We start from the raw sequence: 12,299 nt of genomic DNA, 5'->3' as shown, positions 1-12,299 counted from the left end.
CGCCAAATCTAGCAAACGCACCCATTTTAACAGCGCTCCAAATCTAACGTACGCGCTGATTTCAGATTGCGCAAGTTTAGATAGTTCTGTATTTCTTAAGACGCCATAGAAATACTAGTTTAATTTTTAAAACCTTTTTTGATATCCTATGAATTTAACAATTTGGGAACTGCCCATGACGAAAAGTCTGCAATAGAATTTTGGGTAAAGTGCAGAATCACCCACTTCTTGATGTGGTTTTAAGAATTGCACATACTCGGTATCCATGTGCATATCGACCTATTTTCACTTTAAAAAAAACTGAGAATTGCACAAAAATGGCGCTGCGCACACCCTTTACTTTATCTGTGTACACATCTACCTATTTTCACTTAAAAAGTAAAAGAAAATGGACAAAAATCCAATTGTTTTTACCCTTGTAAAAAGCGGCAAACAAATAAGTGAGCGATTCTGCACTTTACTGAGAATATTTTCAAAGAAAAGGCATCATTCATTATAAAAAATTACGTTTGAACAACCAACGAGATGAAATTATGCTTTAGCGATAAGTCAGCGAAATAGCGATGGAGGCATCCATCCATTCAGTTATGTTTAGCAATTTTTATATAAATTATAATAATGATCTGAAATAGTTATTGACTCTTATGCTTCCATTCAGTCATGTTTAGCCTTTTTCATATAAATTATAATAATAAAAATGTATTATATGAAATTAACCTTTCATCTAAATTTAAAACATCAATCTTAGATAGTTATTTACTATTATAAATATGGTTATAAATATGGTAGGGGTAATTTTCTTGTCGCAGTTATTAGGGTTGCCGTAATTATTTTTGCCAGCATTGGCATCAACAATAGTTTGGCGATTTTTTACGGCCCTCGAAACCGAACAGTACAAAATAATGGTAATATATTGGAGTTATATTAAAGAAATAACATTAAAATAAAGCATTTTTATTTTTCAGTGTCATATTATAGTTCCATTTTGGTTCTATTTTTCACTGTCAACTAAGTTCCATTTTGGGCACATATCATACAATTTTTTGAATCTGAAAAATAAGCAAGGAATAATGCTATAAAGCACAGTTTGCAAAACAGTTTTTAGCAAAAGCAAAATAGCTATGTAATTAATTAAAAATGTCTCTTTAATTTTTTCATGGTAAGAATTTTTCCCATTTCTCAGAATGATCAGAATTCTCAGAAAATGCATCAGTTTTCTGTATAAAATTAATTTCACACTTTTTTCCTCTGATTTTTTTTTTTTAAAAACATTTCTGGCTTTTTGCTGTTACAGAATTGGTAGGGGTAATTTTTATTTAGGATTTTAGACATTGAAGCTTGGAAAGTTTAAAAAGATTTTTAGGCAAATTTATAGACACACGATTCTAAAAGATTCCAGAAAAATGTGATAAAATGAAAAATGTCTCCATGTAGTGTAAGACACGTAGTTTCTTACATTTTGGAGAACATCTGGAAGAACAATGAAAACATAATAGCTGAATGTTTTACTTCTGATTCTAGAATCGCTTTCTTAACATTTTTATCTTCCCTTTATTTTCTCTACTTTTGACTAGATACAAGCATGGAAAATATCAAAAGTACTTCTAATCTTATCATATGGACAGGCTTATAGAAAGGAATTTTTTTATTAATAAAGAAATTGAAAACTGACAATTCAAAAGATTCATCTAATATGTCTTAATGCATCATACACAGAGCTGGCATTAGGCATTTTGCCACCTGACGCAGTCTCTGTGGATCCTAAATTCTGCTTCCAATGCCTGCTCTAAATTCTAAAAGTTTTGCCATTTCCAGATTTTGTTGCTGAGTGTGTCCTTAAATTCTAAAAATTATGCCACACCAGACTTTACCATATGTACAGTCAAAAGTCGTTAATCCGGACTCGTCGGGACTTCGGCGATTCCGGATTATAGATCATCGCTTTAAATCTCGTAAGATGACATGCAGAAATTCTAAAATTAAAAATATGAAACCGTAATTTATGAAATAAAGAACAATTATGATCTAAAGAGTATCAAAATTTAAAAAAAAAAAAAAAAAAAAAAACTTAATATTTATTTTTTTACTTTATTAAACATTTCTTTTAATGTAAGTTGTTTAAGTTGCTTCATTTTATGTGATAATACTTTCTCTTTAATTCTATAAACAGACATAATTTCTTGTTCAGTTACAAAGTTCCGCTGTTCAAGTCCCGTAATTGCTGTGCTGAGAATACCGACTAACTTGTCATACTTGTCTAACTTGACAACTTTAAATCCCGTAAGATGGCATGCAGAAATTCTAAAATTAAAAATATGAAACCGTAATTTATGAAATAAAGAAGAATTATGATCTAAAGGGTATCAAAATTTACAAAAAAAAAAAAAAAAAAAAAACTTAATATTTATTTTTTTACTTTATTAAACATTTCTTTCAATGTAAGTTGTTTAAGTTGCTTCATTTTATGTGATAATACTTTCTCTTTAATTCTATAAACAGACATAATTTCTTGTTCATTTACAAAGTTCTGCTGTTCAAGTCCCGTAATTGCTGTGCTGAGAATACCGACTAACTTGTCAATCGAAATTTTTTCGTTTTCACTAACCTTTCTGTCACCTTCTTCATGTCTTTATCCATTTTTTGCAGCAATTCCACTTTTTGTTTGACGGACATTGAAACATACTTTCGTTTTGTAGATCCTTTGGGAGCTCTAGCATCGGAACTTCTATTTGACATAATCGAAATTTCAAGTTTACTTTTATAAAATTGCTTTTACAGTCTGCAAAAAATAATAAGCCGCATCCAATTCGAAGATTAAGGAACAACGCAATCATCAACATTAACTGAAATAGATAATTAGATAATTTTAGCTTATACCGTCCATTATACATTAAACGCGCAAAAGAAAACGTATTCTGCGCTTGTGCACACGCACATGCACAGTCGTAATGGTCTTACACGCATGCGTAAACGCTTATGCGCATGTATCAACGCGGTGCATGCGCAGAAAGTTTTTAGCTTTGAGGTCCGGATTATGGATCATTCCAGATTATGGGTGTCCAAATTAACGACTTTTGACTGTATTTCACATTTCTTCTGAATGTTCGTATTACTAAAGAAATAAAATTAGCAGCTTTTTCCATACATTCTAAATGCATTTAGTCTTTTAGAATAACGGAAGTCTTTAATTAAATCTCAAAAATTTAAAGTGAAAAGGAAACATGTTGAAAAACAAAACCAAATATGTAAAGAGAAAGAAAATTATTCTTCAAAGATATGTGCAGTTATTATTATGTAAATTACCCAGTTATTTACAGTTTCAGCCTTTACTATAATTTCCCACATCTATTTCCTCACCAGAATGCAAGTCACTTAGACGGTTTTTAAACTGAGGTTTTTGGAGTGTAACCTGAGTGTGTTTCTGACCTGCACTTGCTCCCTGCATTAGTTCTGTCAGCTCTGATAATTTGTAATTATTAGTCTTTCCATTACTGCTGCTGACATTTGAGTTTATGACAATAGAGTTACTGAACCAGATTAAATTGAAATTAAATTGTATAGTCTTTGACCACTAGTCCATATTTTTAGTTTGAATTTGACTCTTCTTTTTTAATTATATCACCACATACTGTAATTGATTTTGTTAGCATAAGAACAGGCCTATATGTTCCTAGTTCTTTTTGAATAAGAAGCTTTTTTAAACCTTTATTTAAATTTATTATCTGATTTATAGTTACTTTCAGACATAGTGATAATTTGTTTCACGTCTGTTGGGGGAGGTCAGACTATTTAAATTTTACCAGATCAAGTAAACCCTCATTGGTAGTACATTGTGGAGAGGTTGGCAGTTAGGAGATAAAACACGCAGAAACTAATGAGAACATTGTTTTGCATATTGAGACAAATTTCTAATTGTTAGAAAACATGCTTAAGGAGAAGGAAATAGATATAAATTAGCCAAAATGTCTGGGCAGGCCTTCAAATTAAAAAAGATGCATAATTATTTTGTTTTATGTTTTGTAGCTTTTAATGTGTAATTATCCTAATATTGTTTAAAAATCAATGTTATAAATTGCATGTATTTTAAACTGTGAAATTTTATGAGATTGTGATATTAATAGGGTTTTTTTTAACAAATATTATTAAAAAATAAATTTAATTTAATAGTGGCCATGTAAATCCATAATGACTAAGGTTATCTAATACCTAATTTAATTATAACTAAATCCATTCTCTTAAAAATTCTCTATTTATTAAAGCAAGTTATTGCTTTTTGTTAACACGCTGAGCCCGGCGTCGGTCCCTGGGAACCGACACTGGAATTTTCGTTTGGCTAGCGTCGGTCCGGCAGACCGACAGTATTAAAGTTAAAAAATAAGTATAGTCTCAATGAAATGTGAAAAAATGTAGTTTTAATGAAATTTATTGAAACATTCTAAACAAAAATATGGCTTAGCTTTACATATATTCTATTACAATACGAAACAACTATTTTGGTAACATTTTTGGCAAACTTGCATCCAAATAGTTTTGAATTGTCATCATAACATTTTGAACAATACTTTTGGACTTTATGTGCGTCTCCTTTCTTTTTGTATAATTTATGAATAATTTAAGTTGGCTGATCGCTGCCTGCTGAACAGAAAGGAGAGCAAATTCCACGCCGGGCTCAACGTGTTAAACCTTTACCGTGGTCACAAGGTAAAACATAAAAATATAAAAATTCATGTGAATCTTATTCTTTGCATCTAGTAAGACTTAATGGAAAACAAATTATCACCGCTAATGCTTTAGTGGCTTAACAGAACCTTAAAATATATTAACTGAGTTACAACCCCTGGAACTCTGCACGAAGCTATAACACTAACAGCGTCAGACAGAGATCAGCTAACTTTCAAAACTTGCTAACTGTGCCTACATCAGGCATTTCAGGTTTGTTCTGGTCAGCAGGTCTCTCTATAGGTGAGCAGGAGCGGTGACAACAGCCAATCTTTTGTTATGAATCATGCTGATTATGATTTTAATGCTCATTTTAACCTATGCTGCTTGACATAAAATCTACTTACTATTTACTAAACCTCTAGATTGAGCAAGTATGTGACAAAATGAGACATAAAAAAAAAAAAAAAAAAAAAAAAAAAAAAGCTGTTTTAGTAAAATGTAACTAAAATGTTACTTATCTTCTTTCAGATATGTTCAGTTATTATGAGTGTAAAATATGTAATGCTACTTGATAAATTTCATAAAATTAATTATATTCTTAAAATATTAATAATTATGTTAAGTTATGTTTAATAATAATGCATCCTACTCACGTTCAGGCATAAATATAATATTTTTAATTGAATTTATTCAGTTCCCATTTGCTCATAGATCCTTAATTTTTTTCATTAATGGTCCTTAAAAGTCCTTAATTTCCTTCTGCAGAAATGTGTACGAACCCTGTAAATAAAATTAAATGAAAGCATTCATAAATTGTAAACTACATGTCATCTGAAATCCAACATTTTCCCACCAACAGCAGCTTAACTTCCTGCGAATATTAAAACAGTAAAACTTTTAAAAATAAATGCAATATTTCGAAATTTTAAATTAAAAAAAAAATTCTGGCTGCACTAAACTCACACTCATTACAATCACCGAAATAAAGCTCCATGTTTGTCACAAAAAATGTACAGCTGGAAACCACAACTAAATCGAAATTGTGCCAAATAAAAACTCGCCAAGTTTCATAAATGAATGAATGTATCATATTAAGATAATTTCTCAATATTGCTTTTTATTCTACCATATTGCAACTTTTAATGCTTCATCTCCAAAAATAAATTAATATACAGATGCATTTTATGACCAGGTGTTAAGTAGAGTTGGTTTTCAGTTGACAGTAATTTTAAAAGTGACAATTTTTTTCATGATGGCCACTGTAGAATAGAAGTACTGTTTTGAATTTTCTTTTAGTCATATTTATGAGTGATTGCGTCATATTTAAGATAATTTCTCAATAGATTGAATGGTTGCTGTATTATATTTTTATTTAATTTCAGGGCAAGGATTGGTGGACTTGTGAATTTTGCTTTGGAAATTACATTAAACAGTTTCACATATTATATTTTTATTTAATTTCAGGGCAAGGATTGGTGGACTTATGAATTTTGCTTTGGACATTACATTAAACAGTTTCACATAGAAGGTTTGTATAGCTGCTTTTCAAATAAAAACTATTTATTATATATTATAAATATTTTACTGCAATATTATATGCTGCATATGAGCATTTGTATTTAAAAAGGTATCCTAAAATAAAATAAGTTTAACTTTTATTTAAAGTGGTAGTACATATTGTTTTTCATATACAGATATATTTATAATTAAATTGAACCCTTTTTATGGCTGCATATACTTCCGTGCAATAATGATCAAAATATTAATATCTTGTCTTTTTAGAGAAAATGACTGTGATGACTTAAGTTATTAATTTGTATAGAAGGTTTATCTTTCAAGGCTTCACCAATTAAAGAAAATACTGATGTAGTATCTAGATTAATAAATTAAACTATAAATTATTAGTTATGGAGATTCTGAGTGAATAATGTAATAAAGCAAAACCAAGGTAAAATTTAGCTCCCCCCGACATATAGTAGTGATAATTTAAATAATTTCATATTTGCATACCAGTTTTGCAAGTGTTGCTATTACATGAAATGTAAGGTTTTTATCTTCCACATGGCCTTGGAATAGCAGTGTTACGTTGTAATATTTTTCATAGTGATGTTTTATAGTTCATTACATTGTAATATTTTTCATAGTTTAAATTTTTTAAATTGATGCTCCTTTAATATTGATATTTCATTTAAAGTCACTTCTTTGTGCAGTAGTCACACTATCACTCAGTTTGTAGAACACTCTCACATGTTCCTCAGCATGTTCCATACCACTCCAATGTTGCATAATTATTACATGGCCATGCATTCACAGCTACTATGCATTGGCTCAGAACAACTGGCAGCATTACAGTGTTGCCAATTCTAATGTTCAGAATTTCCCATTTCCCTGTGCCACCCTGCATTTCAGATTTGTTAGATGCTTAATTCGCTTAAAAGTTAATAAGCATGAAGCAAAATAAAATGTTTCTATAAATAAATAAATCAAAATGTTTCTATAAATAAAATATAAATGTTCAAAATAAACATTTGTATTGTGCTAAATATCTGCATTTTCTAAAAGCGTGATATAACTTTACATTATTAGCGTGATATAACTTTTTGATAATAATTCAACCATCCACATATTCTGTGCATCATAAATTAAAAATTAACACGAAATACATGTCCCAAATTTAAAAAATTCATATTAAAAATTTTTCTCATATATAATATTACTCAATAATTGCTATAATAAATATTACTGGGATCACTATATAAAGTTCTCCTGAATGTTAAAAAACATTGAAAACTTTTTGTTATCAAAATAATTAATTTAAATTTGCATAAAAAATCAGTTTTAAATTTTGTAGACTTTATTATTTCAGTTATTATAGTATAAAAATTATTAGTGTATGTGATTTTAATTCTGGAAAAAAAATTTTTTTTTCATGCTACCTCCTCCCCTTTTTTTGTTTGAAATTTTGTGTGAAGAAAAAAAGAATATCAAATGTAAAATGAAAAAATAATCAACATATACTCTGTATCATAGATTCATAAAAGTAATGAATGAAAATTACTATGATCTTGATAGCTTTTCTCAGTACATTTGGCTTCATAAAATTTTTTCTGAAAATAACTGGTGGAAAATATGATAAAGCAACAATAATATCTTCAGCTTTTTTATTTGTATAATTTTCTTAAAATGAACATGCAAAAAATACCATACTCTTACTTAATTGTGTGTATTTTTTTGGAGGCATATTGTCTGGGTTCTTTCATCCCTTAGCTGTGGTCTCTAAATTTTTAAATGGTAATGTAAAATTTTGTCATTTAAAGTAAGAATTAATTCTAGAGAGTAGAATGTAATCTGCAGGTGCCAAATCTGGGGAACTTGGGGAATAATTAAGAACAATTATTTTTTTCCCAGTAAGCTGCTTGATGACAGTTACATTAACTTATGCTTGCTTTTAAGATATGAAACTCATAACAGCAAGTATTAGTGTATAAAATAAAATGAAGAATTCCAGTCAGATGTCTAACTATTGCACTACTTACGCAACTTCTTTGGGATTAGCTGAAAATATGCAACCTTGAAGCTTAGATACATTGACTCATTATAAAACACCTTTTTTCCAGTTGATGCTTTGCTATCGTACTGATATTTTTTTAAAAATCACATATTAAAGATTTTCCCTCTTCTGTTTGTTGAATTAATTAAATTTTCTTCATTAAAGCATTATTTTTAAAATTTCTTCTTTAGATTTGTTCGAGTGTTCTTTATGAAGAATATTAAAACAAATTTATAGAATTTATTTGCAGATGTTATATTATTGTTCTTATTAGTTTTTGATAAATATTAATTCAAGCATATCTTGATTTTGCCAGACGGCCAAATTATTGGTCAAGTCCTAACATTAGGCCTTTATGAGTCTGATTATGACTGGGATAATGAGACTGATCAGGTAGTAGTATCCTTTAGATCTTTTTCTTGTTGTTTCAGTAGAATATTAATTTAAATTCATATCTATATATGTGTGTGTATTTATTTATTTTAATTTTTAGGAAAAATTTAAGCATGCTAAGCAGAGGTACCACACACAATATTATGTAAATGGTACAAAATGTGATCTAACTGGACAGCCTCGTAATGCTGAAGTGCGAGTAAGAAATGCTATATTTATGTTCTTTAATTATTTTGTGTTTATAGTTTTGTATTATGGGATACTAATTGCTCTGATCTTTAGTTTTATACTTTATGATTTTCAGTTAGCTTAAAATTCAGATTTCCTATTATTGAAAATGTTTTGAAATTTCAATTGAGTTCAGTTTTCTTTTTTGAACTTTGGATTAGTTAAATGTACTCTTACTAAGGCTTAGAAACCTTTTTTTTTTTTTTAATTAACTTAAAGCAATATTATTGTCATATTAAAATTATTTTTTTGCTGTAACTGAATAATTCACTCCCTTTGTTCTTAAACTTAATATGTTTCACAAACTATAATCAATCAACAAATGGGCTGTATTCCTACACTTTTATTTCATTACACTAATTATAAATAATATGTCAGCGATGCGAAATAATTGATACAAAATAAGCGAGCCATTCTACATGGCTGTCACAAACATAATTCTATCAATCAATTATCTTGTTGCCACACATAAAGTTCAAAACTAAAGGAAGAAAAACAAAAAGAATTTACGCTGTTTGCAACAATAAAATGAAGCAAACGATACTCACATAAACATCCTGGCCCTCGTTGAAATCCCAAGGGATTTCAACAGTTGGAGCATTTTGAAACTTCTTAGTCTGTAATAAAAGATAAACACAAGAAAAATAATACAAAATATTATATGCGAAACAGTTCATAGTTTTTAGTCTGAATAGGAAGAGGACACAATTTCACGACTGGTCATTTTATGACACCATGACCAGTTTTAATACTAACAACTCTGACTCTATGATCTGAGCCCGGACAAATAGCAATTATTCTCCCTAACCTCCATTTAAGAGGCGGAAGGTTGTCTTCTTTGATGAGTACTAAGTCATTGACTTTTTAAATTGTTTTGACTTTTTTACCATTTAGGTCTTTGTTGAAGCTGAGACAGGTATTCTCGACTCCCATCTTTTCCAGAAGTGCTGAAAAATAAACTGTCTCACATGCCATCTGTCAATGTGATTGAAGGAACTATAATTTAGGTCTGGTTCAGGTATGGCAGTTAAAGACATTCCTATTAGGAAATGACCAGGTGTTAATGCAGTTAAATCATTTGGATCAGCCGATGTTGGACACAATGGCCTAGAGTTGAGACAAGCCTCAACCTGCGCTATCAAGGTTTGAAATTCCGGATAGGTCAGCACAGTATCACCAACAGTCCTTTTTAGATGTAATTTCATTGACTTTACTGCCGATTTCCATAGTCCACCAAAATGGGGAGATGATGGCAGGTTGAATATGGATTTTATTTCCTCTAAAGACAAAAATTTGTGAATTTCTTGATTTTGCTTACATTGCAAAAAACATTTTCTGATTTCTTTGTCTGCACCTTTAAAGTTAGTACCGCAGTCACTATAAATCTCAAATGGTTTCCCTCTTCTTGCAATAAATAGTTTCAATGCACTTAAAAATGCCTTTGTTGACAAATCTTCTACCACTTCAAGATGTACTGCCTTGATTATAAAACACACAAATAAGCATACGTAACATTTAAATGATTTTTGTCCACGTCCTGCACGATGTTTAATCATGAACGGTCCAGAAAAATCTATTCCAGTTCAATGAAATGGTCGCGATTGTGTTACTCTAGATTCCGGTAGATCAGCCATTATTGACTTGCAGTTTTAGCTCTAAGTTTGCAACACGTGATACAAGATCTTACTACTTTTCGGATAGCAGATCTAGCAGCTATGATCCAAAATTGCTGTCTAATTAAAGATAGAAGAAGTTCCAGTGCTGCATGCAGATATTTGACATGAAAGTGTCTAATTATGATTTCTGTCAGATTGTGTTTTGAAGGTAATAAGATTGGATGTTTTTCATTTTCTGATAGTTGCGCATTTTTCAGTCTTCCTCCTACACGTAACACTTTGTTGTCATCTAAAATTGGACACAAGCTAAGGAGGTTGCTGTTTGTAGGTAAGTCCTTTCCCAACTCCAAACATTGAATTCCTTTAAAAAAGTGAAATAGCTGTATTATTCGGACAATACAGAAAGTTGCAGCTTGAATTTCATTACTAGATAAAAAAGACGTATTTCTTTCTAGATATGCTACTTTAGAATTCGATATGAATCTTAATAGCCAAGCAAATATGCGTTGTAACTTTGGAAATGAAGATATATTTGATATAATAGCAAGTTCCTGTACAGGTTCAGAAACTACAAATGATACTGTTTTACATGCATCTGGTAATGCCTCTTCATCTATAAGAATATTTTTAGACAAGGCAATCTCACTGCACTTTAACCAAGAAGGACCATTCCACCACAATTGATGAGATAATAGTTCTGCAGGAAATAACCCACGTGAAGCACAATCAGCTGGATTTTCCTTTCCATCAACATTGCTCCAGTTCTCAGGTGGTAAGATGGATTGTATTTCAGAAACTCTATTGGATACGAATACTTGCCATTTTTTAGGATCTGACCTTAGCCATGACAACACGATTTGTGAATCACTCCAAGCTTGCACTAAATAAAAATTTATAACTAATGCAGCTTTTACAGACTGAATCAAGCGTGCCAATAACACTGCTGCACATAATTCCAGTCTTGGAATCGTAATAGATTTTAATGGTGCTACACGAGTTTAACATTAATGTCAGAGTTATTGCAAGTTTTGATATAAATAACTGCTGCATAACCTCTTTCAGATGCATCACAAAATCCGTGAAGTTCACATCAAAAATAATCAGGTAGCAGAATTTTCCTAGGTATATTTATAGAATTCAAAAGTTTAACTTCTCTACATAGATTTCTCCAATTTTTATCAATCTCTTCTGTTACAGGATCATCCCATGATAATTGTAATTTCCACAATTGCTGAAGGATCATTTTAGCGAGAATTACAAACGGAGCTATCCACCCCAATGGATTGAATAGTTTTGCTATGAATGACAAAATAATTCTTTTAGTCGGAACACTTTGATACTCTATTACACCGACATTACATTTGAATTCATCATTGTCCGGATGCCATTCCAATCCCAGAACTTTCAATGTTTTGTCTTCTATTACATGATGAATATTGTCACTATCTGTGTTTGTTAAGCCTGAGGTTTTTAACAATGACGGTTCACTTGTCGACCATTTGTGAAGCTCAAAGCCACCACTTTTTAGCAGATGTTGCAATTCGTCTATCAATGCAATACCTTCCGAACTATCTTTTACACCAGTTAACATATCATCAACATAAAAATCTCTAAAACTATATTCTTTGCCTTTGGAAAGTTCAATCCTTCATCAATCGCTAACTGACTCAAAACTTTGGATGCAAAATATGGAGCAGCTGCAGCTCCATATATAACTGTTTTCAAACGACAAACTTGTATTTGTTTATACGGGCTATCTCTCCATAATATTCTCTGAAAATCTCTATCTTTTTTATGAACCTTTATCTGTCTGTACATCATTTTAATATCAGCAGTTATTGCAGTGTTAT

At 30.5% G+C, this 12,299-nt stretch overlaps 1 protein-coding gene across 7 annotated transcripts in view; it reads left to right on the top strand.

Moving 5' to 3' along the window:
• LOC118181900 (protein OS-9) overlaps window positions 1-12,299 on the top strand; it is a 70,163-nt gene that overhangs the window by 14,206 nt on the left and 43,658 nt on the right. For 5 of the 7 annotated variants that reach the window (XM_085814674.1, XM_035351131.2, XM_035351132.2 and 2 more), the window contains exons 3-5: window positions 6,127-6,190; window positions 8,529-8,608; window positions 8,706-8,804. In XM_085814674.1, the coding sequence (XP_085670800.1) occupies window positions 6,127-6,190; window positions 8,529-8,608; window positions 8,706-8,804 (243 nt within the window). The remainder of the gene's footprint in view (window positions 1-6,126; window positions 6,191-8,528; window positions 8,609-8,705; window positions 8,805-12,299) is intronic. The other 2 variants (XM_035351129.2, XM_085814675.1) reach the window with 1 other exon arrangement.

This window comes from Stegodyphus dumicola, chromosome 4 (assembly GCF_044657685.1).
Source record: "Stegodyphus dumicola isolate Sdum_Otavi_A_Nest chromosome 4, ASM4465768v1".
NCBI classification, from domain to species: domain Eukaryota; kingdom Metazoa; phylum Arthropoda; class Arachnida; order Araneae; family Eresidae; genus Stegodyphus; species Stegodyphus dumicola.
The sequence above is the reverse complement of the archived record's forward strand: the minus strand, read 5'-3'. Positions and strand labels throughout refer to the sequence as shown.